This window comes from Mastomys coucha, unplaced genomic scaffold (assembly GCF_008632895.1).
Source record: "Mastomys coucha isolate ucsf_1 unplaced genomic scaffold, UCSF_Mcou_1 pScaffold18, whole genome shotgun sequence".
Taxonomy (NCBI): Eukaryota; Metazoa; Chordata; class Mammalia; order Rodentia; family Muridae; genus Mastomys; species Mastomys coucha.
In genome coordinates, this window is record NW_022196900.1 from 66,570,699 (window position 1) to 66,586,106 (window position 15,408).

The 15,408-nt window shown below is 40.9% G+C and overlaps 1 protein-coding gene and 1 pseudogene across 8 annotated transcripts in view; one reads left to right on the forward strand and one right to left on the reverse strand.

Moving 5' to 3' along the window:
- Positions 1–13,936, forward strand: part of Hspb11 (heat shock protein family B (small) member 11) — a 27,830-nt gene extending 13,894 nt beyond the window's left edge. For all 8 annotated transcript variants that reach the window (XM_031378074.1, XM_031378075.1, XM_031378076.1 and 5 more), the window contains exons 3-6: positions 7,815–7,921; positions 9,432–9,500; positions 11,763–11,806; positions 13,687–13,936. In XM_031378074.1, the coding sequence (XP_031233934.1) occupies positions 7,815–7,921; positions 9,432–9,500; positions 11,763–11,806; positions 13,687–13,800 (334 nt within the window). In that variant the 3' untranslated portion in view covers positions 13,801–13,936. The remainder of the gene's footprint in view (positions 1–7,814; positions 7,922–9,431; positions 9,501–11,762; positions 11,807–13,686) is intronic.
- Positions 13,937–13,954: 18 nt separating this feature from the next.
- LOC116095742 lies at positions 13,955–15,127 on the reverse strand (annotated as a pseudogene).
- Between the last annotated feature and the right edge of the window lie 281 nt (positions 15,128–15,408).

Below are 15,408 nucleotides of genomic sequence, written 5' to 3' on the forward strand. Positions count from 1 at the left end.
TGTCTCACATGAGATCTATTGTTTATTGGTTTTGATTATTTTTTTTTAAATTTATGAGTATGGATGCTTTGCCCATATAGCCCATATGTGCTTGGTACCCACAGAGTCCAGAAGATGGTGTCCCTGGCACTGGATTTATAGATGCTCATTGTGAGCCATCATGTAGGTACTGGGAATCAAACTCCAATCCTTTCAAGAGTAGCCAGTACTCTTAACCTCTGAGCCATCTCTCCAGCCCCCTTTTTTGTTTTTTTATGAAAAAAACACAAGTCAGTGTGGGGCTGACTGGCCTTGGCCTTGCCAGGATCCTTCCACCTTAGCATGAGCCACCACACCACACACCACAGAGCCTGCGCACTGTTGTGCCAGGATCCTCCACCTTAGCACGAGACACCACACCACACACCACAGAGCCTGTGCACTGTTGTGAGGCTCCCTCCACTTACATGATTTAAGGTTCCTCTGTTTTGTAGCAAATATTACTACTATTTTTTTAGATTTATTTATTTATATGAGCACACTGTAGCTATCTTCAGACACTCCAGAAGTAGGCATCAGATCCCATTACAGATGGTTGTGAGCCCCATGTGGTTGCTGGGATTCGAACTCAGGACCTCTGGAAGAGCAGTCAGTACTCTTAACCACTGAGTCATCTTCTCCAGCCCCATATTACTACTATATTTCTTATTGTCAAATATTAAAATACATTGATAGAGTACATAGTATTTGTGCATTCTTTTTTTAAAGATTTATTTTATTTATTTTATGTGTATGAGTACACTGTAGCTGTACAGATGGGCTTGAGCCATCATGTGTGTGGCTGCTGGGAATTGAACTCAGGACCTCTGCTGGCCCGCTCGACCCCACTCACTCTGGCTCTGCTCTCTCCTGCTTGGCTTGCTCAGGTCCTGCTCGCTTTGGTCCTGCTAGCTCCAGTGTAATTCACTGTCGCTGTCTTCAGACGCACCAGAAGAGGGCGTCAGATCTCATTATGGGTGGTTGTGAGCCAGCAACTCAGGAACTCAGGACCTTCAGAAGAGTAGTCAGTGCTCTTACCACTGAGCCATCTCTCCAGCCCGTATTTGTGCATTTTTAAGTTGAAAGACATTATTTCTTCTTTTCCAATTTTACTTAAAAACACCAGCTTAGGGCTAGTGAGATAACTCTGCAGGTAAAGGCACATGTTGCTCAAACCTGATGAGCTGTGTTTGAATGCCTGAATCCACAGTAAAAGGAGAGAACTGAGTCCTGAGAAGTTGCCCTCTGACCTCCACTTAAGGGCCACAGTTTGCAATAATACCATCTCTCTCTGTGTGTGTCTCTCTCTCTGTCCCTCTCTCTCTGCCTCTCTCTCTCTCTCTCTCCCATGCACACACACACACACACACAAATAATAATAGCAATAACAGTAATAATACAGACAATAAGGAAATTCAATATAAAGAGAAATAATGTATCAGCTTACAGATCTAAAAACTCAGAAAACCCCAAGCTGGATAAGTATAAAGAATATGTCACAGCAAACACTGAAAAAGAAAGAAATGTGTAAACAGCTGGAGGGAAAGAGTAGTGATTTGCTGAGGCAGAGCCGTGCTGATGACGTCAGGCCTGCTGACTAGAGAGAGCTCCTCAGCAATGTAGTGGCAGACAGATGCTGAATGGGAGACACAAGTAGACACAAAAACTGTCTTTCTCTTGCTAAAACATACTTCCAAAGTAAAGACACAGGTAAACCTGCATGGCAGAAAATATTAAATGAACTTTGCAATTTGACGAAGTATAATACCAGAGGAAAACTTACACCTATATGGAATGTACTAGAAATAGTGAATATTTAGATAACTGTAAATGACTATATTTTTCTGAGTTTCTTTGAGAGATAGCTAATCACTTTATGATTTAAAAACATATTGTGAGATTAATTATATGTGAAATATGTATCAATAGCATAGACATGAAGTTCTGGGTGATTTGACTAGCACAAAGCTCTCTCTTTTCCCCCTTCTCTACTTTTTCATGTGTTTGTATGCACTGTGTATGTGGTCCCCAGTTGGTGGAACTGTTTGGAAAGAATTTGGAGGTATGGCCTTGTTAGAGGAGGTGTGTTACTGAGGGTGGGCTTTGAGGGTTCACAACCCACACCATTGCTAGATAACTCTTTTTGTCGCCAAGGATGTAAGTTCTCATCTGCTTCAGTGCCATGCACGACTGCCTGCTGCCATGCTCCCTGACATGATGGTAATAGCTAAATCTCTAGAACTGTGAGTCCCCACGTTTTATTTATTTATTTTTTGTATATTGCCTTGGTCATGGTATTTATCACAGCAATTAAAAAGTAACTAAGATAGAGTACATGAATGTGTGTTTTGTGTGTGTGTGTGTGTGTGTGTGTGTGTGTGTGTGTGTTTCTCTGTGTGTGGGTGTATGTGGAGGCCTGAGGTTGATACCTGGAATCTTCCTCTATTAATTGTTCTTCCACTTTATCTATTCACTGAGGTGGGGTTTCTCAGTAAAACACAGAGCTCACCAATGATTCAGCTGGTCTTGCTAGCCAGCTTGGTTTGGGTATCCTTTGGTTTTGCCTTCCAAGGCTGGAATTATAGGAAAGCTACTGTGTCTACCTGGTATTGCTAGTTTTAGAGAACCAGACTCTGTCTCCCTTGCTGTCATGGTAAGAACTTAGCTGCTGACTCATCTCCCCAGTCCCACAAGGTCCATATACAGTAACTCTGGGAATAACCACTATAACACTTTTAAAAACAAACAAGCAAACAAACAAAAAGAGCCACCCTGATGTCATGGCGTTTGCCTGTAATCCTCCTACTTGAGAGCCTGAGACAAGAGGATCAAAACTTTGAGGCTAGCTTAAGCTATGTGACAAGACCTCTTTTAAGAAGGGGGAGGTGGTGGTACAGGCAGACTTTTAATCCCATTGCTTAGGAGGTAGAGGCGGGTTGATCTCTGTGAGTTTGAGGCCAACCTGTTCTACATAGTGAGTTCCAGGCCAGCAGAGACACACAGTGAAAACCTGTCTTCAGAAAACAAAAAAAAACAACTCTTTTTTTGTGTGTGTTGCTATGTCACCCAGACTGAGGAAGACCCAGAAACTTCATGGCCATGACTGTAGGTATCAGTCAGCGTTAGAAGCAGCCAGGAGGCCAGGGTAATACTGATAACATGCACCACTATAGGACTAACTTTGACAAATACCGTCCAGGTGACTTTGGGGGAGTTAGTGTGAGGCATTACCACGTAAAGAAGAGCCCGATCTGGGACCAACCATCAACCTGGATAAACTTTGGACATTGGTCACTGAGCATTGGTCAGTAAGTTGAACCACTGCCAAAATATGACTGGAGCTATCCCAATCACAGATGTAGTTTGATCCTGGTACCACAAAGTTCTGGGGAAGAAAAAGTTCCCTAAGCAGCCTGTCATCGTGAAAGCCAAATGCTTCAGAAAAGGAGCTCAGGGGAGCAAGGGTGTTGGGGGTATCTGTGTCTTGAAGGCTTGAAGCCACATACATTAATCAAATGCTAACTACCTTTAAAACAAAAACCCTGCACAGGGGCCAGAGAGATGGCTCAGTACATAAAGGTACTTGCCACCAAGTACAGTGACTTGAGTTCAGTCGTTGAGACCCACACAGTGAAGGAGCAATGACTCCTGATAGTAGTTCCTTGCCCTTCCTCTTCCCATGTGTGCCATGGGTTGCACATGTAAGTATATACACACACAGAAACTGCAATAAAAAATTTAACATGTCGGGTCTGGAGAGATGGCTCAGCGGTTAAGGGCACTGACTACTCTTCCAAAGGTCCTAAGTTCAAATCCCAGCAACCACATGGTGGCTCACAACCATCCGTAATGAGATCTGATGCCCTCTTCTGATGTGTCTGAAGACAGCTACAGTGTACTTACGTATAATAAATAAATAAATCTTTAAAAAAAATTTAACATGTCAATAGGTGGAAAGTGAGTAAGAAATGATCTTCCCCACAAACTATATATTTGAAAGAGGCTTAATTACATTCATAATAAAGTAGAAGATAAGGCAGAAGATTACTAGAAATAAAAGGATATTTTATACTATTAGAGGGTCAGTTATTTAGGACGTTTCTTTTCTACATGTATGAGACCTAATAATCTATTTTTAAAATATGTAAGAGCAAAACTGAAAGATGAAAGAAATCTGCAGTTGGATATTTTAACACTCTCCTCTCAGTAAAGGTAGAGCAACGTGAGCCAGTAGAGATTCAGATGATCTGTACAGTGTTATTCATTATCTTGATTAATTGACCCGAAATACTGGCATCAGTGGTGGTGTATCAAACAAGTGCACATTGAATTTCCCTGAATTTCCCTGAATAGGTCCCATCAATCTCAGAAAACTGAAATCATGAAGAGAATATTCCTAGCTGGGAATGGTAGCTTACACCTGAAATCTCAGTACTCAGAAAGCCTCTGAGCCACACAGTGAGGCCTTGTCTCAAAAAGTGAAAAAAATAAACGCAACATGAAGTTTCAACTTGGGAATCTAGAAAAAAGGAACAAAGTAAATCCAAAGAAAGTGGGAAATAAAAAGGACTGGGGATCAGGTGGTCAACTGCTTGCTTAGCATCCACGAAGCCCTGAGTGTGATCTCCAGCTCCAGTCTGAAATCCTAGTTCTCAGAGGTGAAGCAGGAAAGTCCTAAGCTCAGGGCCAGCATAGCTACACATAGAGACTCTTTCACAAGCAAGCAGAGGGGCAGAAGGTGTAAATATCCAGTACTAAAAAGAAAGAAACTATATTAATAGGGAGTCGAAAAGAGTAGCCATTACATTATAAATAACAAAACCTAGCTAATAAATTTAGCAATTTAAGAGGAAAAGGACAGCCAGGCAGTTGTGGTACACGCCTTTAATCCCAGCACTTGGGAGGCAGAGGCAGGCAGATTTCTGAGTTTGAGGCCAGCTTGGTCTACAGAGTGAGTTCCAGGACAGCCAAGGCTATACAGAGAAACCCTGTCTCCAAAAACCAAAAAAAAAAAAAAAAAAAAAAAAAAAAAAAAAAAAGGGACAAATCCTCAAATCACCTAAACTGTAGAAATGGCACAAGGTTGGGTTGGAGAGATGATGGCTCAGCAGTCAAGTGCGCTGGCCGCTCTTCCAGAGGTCCCTGGTTCAATTCCCAGCACCCATGTAGCAACTCAAATCTGTTTGTAACTCCAGTCAGGAGATCTGATGCCCTCTTCTGGCCTCCAAATATACATGTAGGGAAACACCTATACCCATAAAATTTTTAAAAAATTTAAATGACACAAAGTGAAGTAGAAAACCTGAGCAGACTCCTACCCACTATTAAAACTATCACTCAAAGAAGAAATATCAATATCAGCTGGGCAATGGTGGCGCACGCCTTTAGTCCCAGCACTTGGGAGGCAGAGGCAGGTGGATTTCTGAGTTCAAGGCCAGCCTGGTCTACAGAGTGAGTTACAGGAACAGCCAGGGCTACAGAGAGAAACCCTGTCTCGACCCCCCCCCAAAAAATAAAAAATAAAAAATAAAAAATAAAAAATATCTTACAAACCTTATAAAAATAAACAAAGCTGGAGTATAGTTCAGTGATAGAGTGCTTGAGGCTGCCTGAAATTAATCCTCCAAAGATGAGAGGGGGAGATTTCCCACCAAGTATTACCAAGTATATCCCATTATCAAAACCAGACAGAGGATTGTTAGGAATATTAAAGACCAGTGTTCTTTCTGAAAGTAAATTTAAAGATTTTAAGAAAATATTTTAAATTAAGTTAGGCATAGTAGCACATTCATGTACTACTCACACTGGAGAGGCTGAGGCAGGAGTATCATGAGGTTCAGGCTGAGGCCAGCCTGATCTTTGTAGCAAGAACCTGTTTTAACCAAACAAAAACAAAAGCATGAAAGTCCAAAACATGAGCCTAAAAAATGTAGTTTACCCTGGGAATACAAGACTTATACATTCATAATATCACAGGAACACAAGGCTGAACTTATAATTAGTCACAATATTAGTAGAAAAAACATGTGCCTGTAATTCCAGTGTCAGGGAGGAAGAGGCAAGATCAGAAGTTCAAGGCCAGTCTTTGCTACATAATGAGTGTGGGGGTGGCCTAGGCTATATGCATGAAAATTCATTGTTCATCTTGGTATTTGCTCTCAACAATCTAAGAGAAGAGAGTCCCCCAGTCTGATAAAGACACATACAACACTTTCAGCTCAGTGGTAAAACTGGAAATACTTTCCCCCTAACATTGGAAAAATTCTCTCTGGTTCTGTCTTACAGAGTATGGTAAGGTAAGCAGAGATATAAGAGATAGAGAGGTGAGAAACACAGGAAAACTCTCTGTTCACAGATTCTATGGCTGTTTTCATAGAAAACCTCAAAGAACCTACAAAAACAAAAGCAAAAGTGGTCATAATGGCAAAAGCCTATAATGCAAGCCTTGTGAAGCTGAGGTAAGAGGATTAAGGCCAAGCAGGGCTACATACTGAGCACTGCCTCAACCCCCTGATTCAAAAGAGAATAAGGAGGTAGAGAAATTAATAAAGCTGGAAGTGAACTCAGTAATTTTGCTGTGTTTTAGTTGGAAGTAAAAAAATGTAAATTCCACTTACTGAGGCTGTAGGTGCAGTTTAGTTAGTAAAATACTTGCCTGTGTGTATGAAGCCCAGGTTTATATTCCAGTTCCCAGAATGGATCAGATTGAGTGTGGTGGTGCATACATGTGATCCCAGCACCCGGGAGTTGGAAAGATATAGAAACAGGAGGATGAAAAGCTAAAGGTCATTCTCAGAAATGTAGCAAGTTCTCAGCCTGACTGAGCAACCTAGTGAGATCCTGCTGGAAAGAGAGAGAGAAAGGAGAGAGAGAGAGACAGAGACAGAGACAGAGAGACATAGACAGAGAGAGACAGAGAGAGACAGAGAGAAAGAGAACAAGCTAAAGGTATAGCTCTGCAGTGCAACCCTTGCCTAGCACATACAAGGCCCTAAGTCACTCCCCAGGACTGAAAAAAAAAAAAAAAAACTGCAAAGGAATGCATGGCCCATGGTGATGGAAATCAAACAGTTGTTGGCTAAGGGATATAGAAATTGTCTGGAAGATAAGAGAATTTCTGGAATCATGTGAATGATCTGTATGTTCATTGGGGTATTGGTCAACATAGTGAATTGTGAGATACTTGACACTTCTTTTTTTTTTTTTCAGGAAACACTGTTTATTTACTATGACTTCCCTGCTACAATAGTTATTAGGGACATAAAAATAGAGAAAGGCAGTGTCTGGGCTTGTAGGGGACATCAAATCAAAGAGTGGGCACAAATGATCTGAAGCAAGTAGAGTGCACCAAGGACATGATTCTCACCTGCTGAGTTAGAGAAAGGAACGTAAACCTTCACAGAAGGTCAAGAGAGCTCATTAATATAGGTATAGACGTGTGTCTGATGATGTGTTTGAGAGCTGCAAGCAGCTGGCTGGGGCAGCAGCCGTGGGTGAGGGGAGTGATAATGGGAGGCAGTATACTTTAACAGTGGGACAAAAGAGGCTGGGCTGATCTTCACTAGGGGACTTCTGAAGCCTTGTAGATGGGAGGGGCATCAGGTCTCTTTCAGGGTTTTACAAGAGAGTATTTGTCAGTTAAGAAAAAGTACTGAAGTTGAGATTATAGGCAGAACTAAATTAGAAAGGGGTTGTAAAATAAAACAGTAGCTGTTTTTAATATTTATTCATTATAACATTGTGATTATGTTTTTTATATCTGTCTACCCCCTTTCTTCCTTTAAAATTGACACTAGGAATCCAGAAACCTTTTGGACCACCACAGGCATGTTTCCCCAGGAGTTCATTATTTGTTTTCACAAACACGTAAAGATTGAAAAGCTTGTGATACAAAGTTACTTGGGTAAGCAAATCACACATTAATTTTTTATTCTCCTTTAATTTTTTCGTAGGCAGAGGACACATGTAAACTTTTGGCAGGAGACTGTTTTTTCCTTACAGCATGGGACCCAGTTTTATTACTGAAATGGGAGGGTGGAGAGTCTAAGTTAACTGCCTTCAGCACAATTAGCCCTCTTAAGTTGCAAACCCTTCCAAAGCACATCATAATTTCCATGCAGCTTGTTGTGTGGACGTCTTTGGCAGAAGACTATTAGGAATGTAAGAAGCTGGCTTGCCCAAATACTGGGTTCTCTGACATCCTCCTCCTCGGTTCATTTAGCCTGTAGTTCTCAGAGTCTTGCTGTAAATCTGATAACCCCAATTACTCTCATTAGATAGTTTTGATTCTTCCATTGCTAATGACATTTTCTGGGGATTAGGAGTGGAATCTCCCCCTTGGAACATAAAGTCCTGCCTGTGATAAAGTATATCAGAGTCATGGCAGGAAACAGAATAGATCCCAGATGTTTCAAATGAAGAGACTTTATTAATAGATCTACTTATAAAATTCTGGCCTGGGCTGCAGGGACAAATAAGGGATAATGGGGCCCTCAGAAACCAGCTATAGCAGGGAGTCCCTGCCTCCTAAGACAAGGAAAGGAAAGTGTTACCAGAGCCCAGAGAAGGGCAGAGGCGGGGCTGGGTGGGAATGTACAGTGAGGGCTGGCCTGCAGGGCTACAGTCTTGAAGGGAAGGACCGTCAAAGACATGGCATGAAGCAGGACAGAGTGTAGATAAAAGATCCTGGTCTCACTTCTCTGCCCTCCAATCTTCTGGGGCCTTGCCACTGGCCATCCCCAAAGAAAAGCGAGTTGATAAATTAGTCTAGGAGATAATAATTTGTAGGAGTCAGCTTTTTCAGAGTAGGACAGAGAAGGGAAGATGGTTCTGGAGGTCATGTGGGGACAAGGGAGAAAACCTTGTGCAGCAGGAAGATGCATGCATTGTATGCATCTGTCATTCATTACTACCGAGGCCCTAGACAGGACCCATGTGTAAACTCTTGTTCTGGCATTTACTGGTTCTAGTTTACTGGACACCTTTCCTGACTTCTGTAAAGCCTGTGTCCTCATCAGAAAAGTAGCTTAATAATACCTTTCTCATAAAGACTTCAGCCGAGAGAATGAACAACTATGCCTGACTCAAAGCATGTTCTCCATAAAGACTTGTGGCCATGATTACTAGTAGTATCATAGCCAGTATATAAATATTCCAGATAATAACCAGATTCAGAAAAGCACTACTAGATTTGTGCTCTGTAGTGATAAATACTAACAAGGCGACCATTGTACAGTGTTATGCTTTACTATAGGATTTATGGGAAAACAGTTGTAGCTTTCAGGATTCCTGGTGCCAGTACTTTGTGTTGTCCCCAACAGTCTAAGGGCAGTGGAGAAAGGAAGTACAGACATAGCAACAGAATTAAGTAGCTAATTAACATTTGTATTTCTTCTGTTTATTTACAATGCTAGTACGGACTTTGAGGATTGAAAAGACCACAGCTAAAGAGCCATTGGATTTCGAGCAGTGGGTTGAAAAAGGTGTGTATTCATGTCTTCAGAACTGTTCTTTCAGAGCCTGGGGCAGTGGATGGGTGCCTGGCCTCTGCTTTTGTGCTAGCAGTCCACCTGCATTTTGGTAAATAAAAGGTGACTTTAATGAGTCTTTAACACACATAAGGCCTAGAAAAACACACATTTGTGCAGTCATCTGCACTGCTGATGTAACAACATCTTCAAAATTTTAGAATCATCCTTATCAAAAATAGAGATGACTCATTTAAGGCTTTTGTGAGCTAGTGGCTTATATGTGACAAGCAAACACATGTCAGCTTCATACTTCCCTTCCAGAGTAATGATAGTGTTTAAGAATTAACTGAGCTGGGTGTGGTGGTACATGGCTTCAGTCCCAGGATTCAGAAGACAGAGGCAGGGGGATCTCTTGAGTTTGAAGCCAGCTTGATCTATATAGATCATTCTAGGCTGGCTGTCACTACATAGTGAGTTCCTGTTTCAAAAAAAAAAAATCGATCTTTTTATAAATAACTGCTGTCCTGCAGTTAAGCACACACATAATTAGTTCATGTGTCTATCTCCTTTTCTTAGCAAATCCTGTGAAAACAGGAGAAAAATAAAAAGGCATAAAGCTATAAGGAAAAAAATATATAAACCTAGTGAACCAGACAAGTAGATCAATAAGTTTTATGCCAGAGGGATAGCCTGAGCTTCCAGAACACAGCAGGGTAGGTTGAAACCTAGTGCCTTCCAAGGAGAATAGCAAGAGGTAAGCTAATTTATTACATGCAACCCCAGAAAGGCCTAGGATCTGAGAGCAGCAGGGGACATGGAATATGAGTAAGGTGTGGATGACTGGTTTATAATGTCTTATTTCAGCACACTGTTCATGAAGTTAGACCAGAAAGTGGGTATTGATTTCAGAAACTTAGATTTCTACTTACCATGACATAAACTTAAATAATAAATATGTAAGAAATAGAATATAACCACATTATAATTCCAGGAAAAACAATCTAAATTGTTTAATATACATTAAATTTTAATGTATATGGATGTTTTGTCTGTATGTATATCTGTGCACTGCATTCATGCCTAGGGCCTACAGAGGCCAGAAGGTAAGCATCAGATCCCCTGGGACTGGCGTTACAAACAATTGTGAAGTGCTATGTGGGTTCTAGGAACTGAACCCAGGTCCTCTAGCAAAACAGTCAGTGCTCTTCACTACTGAGCCATCTCTGCAGTCCTTCACTCCCAACCTCCACTACTGCTTTTTATACAGGTTTTTATTCTGTTTGTAGCCTAAGCTGGCCTGAATCCTTCTGCCTCAGTCTCCTGAGTGCTGGGATTTCTGGGTGTGTACACCATACCAGCATAGAAGTGGAAAACATGGCTAGAGAAGGCATGGGAAAGCAGGGGTAATAATATTGTGTACAGAAAGTGTTAGGAAACAGGAAAAAGGCTCCAGAATCTTACTTCCTAAAGACTTCCTCTTCGGTGGTGGGTAGCTTTTGAAATTCTGTGCATTATTTGATACAAATTAGTATCAAAGGGTATTATATTAACTAAATAGTTCATGTTTCTGAAAGAATACTCAAAGTAATTCATGGCTAAGTAAGATAATCCAGCCTACCATTATGCAAATAGTACATTATTAAACTTGGGTACAAGAGATCACGTCACAGCCTGCTAATACCTGCTACATCATGGTGAAATTTTCATGTAGGAAAAATAGCTTCTTATATAAAAGTCTTTTAGGAGCTTGATCATTAAAAGGGAAGAGTTTGGGGGCTGGAGAGATAGCTCAATGGTTAAGAGCACCAGCTGCTCTTCAAAAAGTCCAGAATTCAATTCCCAGTAACCACAAGGTAACTTATAATCATCTATAATGGGATGTGATGTCCTCTTCTGGCGATGCAGGTGTACATGCAGATAGGGCACTTATATACACACACAGTAAAGAAAGAAATCATTTTTTAAAATGAAGGATTTTCTGCATTTTATCAATTTCTTACTTTTTTTCTGTAGTATAATTTCTTTAGTAATATTTCTTTGTATAATTTATATTTTCATTGTCTTATTTATAATCATTAGAGGTATTTTATAGTTCATTTTTTAAACCTTTAAGCCAAATGTCTTATCAAATTCCAACCCCCAAATAATGATAATTCACTTAAATCTGGACTTAACAATAGTTTGCCCAATAATCACATTTTGCTGAGCACAAATTTCCATGGCTTTCTTCATATATTTGAGCCTTAACCTATTTCTATTAAATTTATACTTTAGATTTAGTACACACAGAGGGGCAGCTTCAAAATGAAGAAATTGTGGTAAGTGTATATACTTTATAGAGATAAGATTATCTCTAAGTGAGCCTAATTTAGATTTTAAGGTTTCCCAGTATGAATTATTCATGATGAATAGCCTCGTGGTATTAGCAGTTCTTTGCCTATTCAACCATTAAAGATTATTCTCAATAATATTTTAAGCTAAATGTATTATTAATTAGATTCTTTAAAAAAAAAAACAATCCTAAAGAAACTGGCTACATGGATAAAACAGAATTTAATCCATTTGTTTGTTTTATTTTGCTCAGTGATTTATTTTTTAAATATTTGGTTACATTGTTTCATTTGATTTTGTAGGCCATTTAGAATAGGACACTGAGGGTTGAGCTGTCAGAGTTGGATGCTAATTAAGCGTGAAAGGACAAGAGAGGTTTAGATAAGGGGAACTAGAGCATAGGATCAGCAACAAATAAGCCAGAGAGCTGAAGTGGAAAGAAACCAGGGGTTTTTCTGACAGCATTCCACAGGGCTCTGCTTGTCAAGTGGAATGAATGCCCACTGACAGGAAGCTGCGGCTTCATCAGGAGTCTCTGTCTCTACCAGTTTGTCATGCCCTAGTTTTAGACAATCGGGAACTAGTAGAATTCTCCAAGAGTGTTTAGCTGCCAGTGTTGGTATACGGTGCTTCTCCATGACAGAGTGGCTTCTGACCTGCTAGGTTTGTGGCTCTGCACCTTCCAGGAGCTGTTGTGAAATCAGCATTTCAAAGACTCCACAGAGGGTAGAGAGAACTCCACCCACTTGTAGTGCAAGTGTTAGCCTTAAGGTTGCTCTCCATCACACACTTGTAAACCCAGTGCTGGGAGACAAGATCTTCGGGCTTGCTGGTATACACACACAGACACACACACACACACAGACACACACACACACACGCACAGACACACACACACAGACAGACAGACACACACACACACACACACACATACTCTCACACTAGAAACTCCATTGGAAATGTTTGATTCCCACAATTCGCTTTTCTTCCACCAAAGTTCCTCCAGTGGGGAGGCCAGTAGGACCCCCCCAAAAAAATTATACTGAATTGCTTCTGCATTCTTTGGTATTGTGTTGAAGACTCATTGTGAGAGTTATAGAACACTTGGAAGGTAGCAAGGCAAAATAGGAGGCTGGGAGCTACTCAGACATTTATTACTGATAATTGACTGACTCCATTTGTTCTTCTAGTTACTGACCATAGAGCTCAGATAGCACAACAAAAATGTATAGAAAACTTTATATCATTTTTTAAACTTAATATTATATCCCAAGATTTATAATTATGTTTTAAGGTACTGCTTATCTATTTACATGTATTTAAGCTAATATATGTTCTCTGTCTTCATAAGTAATTGATAGTAGACATCAATTAGCACATTCTGTGCACATTATGACTTCACCTTTTTCATTATTTTCTAGGAATAAATTTCATGGGATGGAATTGCTCAGGACAAGAGTATAAGCATTTTATGGCTTTTTATGTATATTGCCAAATTGCTTTCCAAGGAAATTATATAAATGTGAGAGTCTAGTCATGCTTTTTTAGGGTAGTGTATTCCAAGGCATTGTTAACTGACGGAAACTGTTTAGCATGAACAGTTCTTTACAAAGACACTTGTAAAGCAGTTGGTCAGAAGTATGCATTTGTAGAATGTGTTTTTCATAGAACCAAGAGTGACAGATAGCATGCCGAATCACTCTCAGGCCCTGCAGTGATGCTGGCTGGCCTTCTGAACGCTCTTGCCTTATATCTTGTTACATGCTAGAAAAATGACTCTTCATCAAAGCCTTTGTTCTGCTAAATGCGTGTTAATAGTTTGCTAGGATTGCTAAAAGCATCCATATTGATTTTTTTTCTCTTTCAGGCACGAGATGGTTTCGCCACTTTCTTGAGATTCATTATTGTCTCAGCATTTGATCATTTTGTATCTGTGCACAGCATTTCTGCAGAGGGACTAACAGTCTCAAGTCTTCCTTAGTAATTACAGCAAAACGCTCTGAACTACTTTTAAAATATATTTATTAAAATACAAAGCTATCTTTGATGTGTTTACTATTAAATAGATTTGTATCTCTGTTTCCATTTTTTTAATAAAGGAAGAATGAGTTATTCCTCCTTCGCCTACTCAAAATTTATATTACCTGATAGAGTGGCATTTTAGCATGAGGCGACCTTGAACATTGCAAAGCCATGAAACTATCCACAGTGTTAGGTTTGTTTCTAGGCATATACAATACACAGTCAGCATGGAGTAGCGTCACTTGAGCTCTGCTTTGGGGCTAGGGTAAAGCTGGCCTTCAGTTGGTTTTGTGCTTCACGTAGATCTCCAGGAACTCCTGCACGACTTTGGGGGACCCCAAGATGACTGGAGCCTTCTGGTGAATCTCGGTGGGAACGATGTCTAATATATCTTCGTTCCTTGTGGTGGCAAGCCCACTAGCCTTCTCTATGACAGAAGCTATGGGATTGCACTCCCATAACAGTCGCAGCTTTCCACTTGGCCTTTTCTTGTTGGTGGGATATAAAATATCCCTCCATACACCAGAGTGTGGTGAACATCAGCCACCGTGGACCCCACATACCGGGCACCCTAGGGAGCTGAACCATACCATCCAGAGGGAACTTTTCCTCTGGGCATACTCATTGATGGCAGCATCAAAGTCTTTGGTATAGCCATCATTAAGGCTGTAGATGTTACCTTTCTTCTTGATCTTCACATTCCTGACCACCATAATGAATTCTCCAATGGATGGGTCCAGCATGATGCAGTTGACACCACAGTCCATGGCAAGGACCAACATGGTGACACTGCCATAGAGTACATAGCCGGCTGCCACCAGGTCCCAGCCTGGCTGCAGAGCATCCTTCTCAGAAGGCTCACCAGTAGTTTTCTTTCTGTAAATGCTAAAATTGATTCCGATGGATACAAGGCAGTCGATGTTGGATGAGCCATGGAGGGGATCAAAACAACATTTTGTCTCTCAGGTTCCTATAATGATGGCATGCGTATCTTCTTCAGACACAAAAACACAGGTTGCATAGGACTTCAGCATATTGATAACCAGGTCATTGCAAAGTATGTCCAGCTTCTTCATTAGATCACCAGTCACATTGGTTGAGCCAATGATACCATGGAGCTGTGCGATGCCTGCTTGGTGCACCACTGACGAGATGGCTTTGACCATGGTGCTGAGTGAATTCAGCAGGTGGGTCAACTTGCGCATGCCCGGAGCCTTTCTATCTTCCTCCATGACTAAGTGGGTGAGGGTGCTGATATCCATGTCAAAGGGCCCATGGTTTACCATTGCTGGGGTCTGGCGCAAATGCTGTCTGTAGGTGTGGCGAAAGGTGCAGGCAGGTGGGGCCCACAGGTGATGGTCACAGCAGGAGAGCTGAAGGCCATGCCGTGTCTACAGAATCTCAATGAACTTCTCTGTTTCCATTTTTATTCATATTTTCTTTGGTATTTTGGGCAAAGAAATTCTGGTTCCATGAATCAGTAGTGTTGAAAGATATGAGGAAATCTTGACTTCGGCTTAAGGAAATGATTGTATGAAAATTTAAAACTCATTGTGCCTCTGTGGCA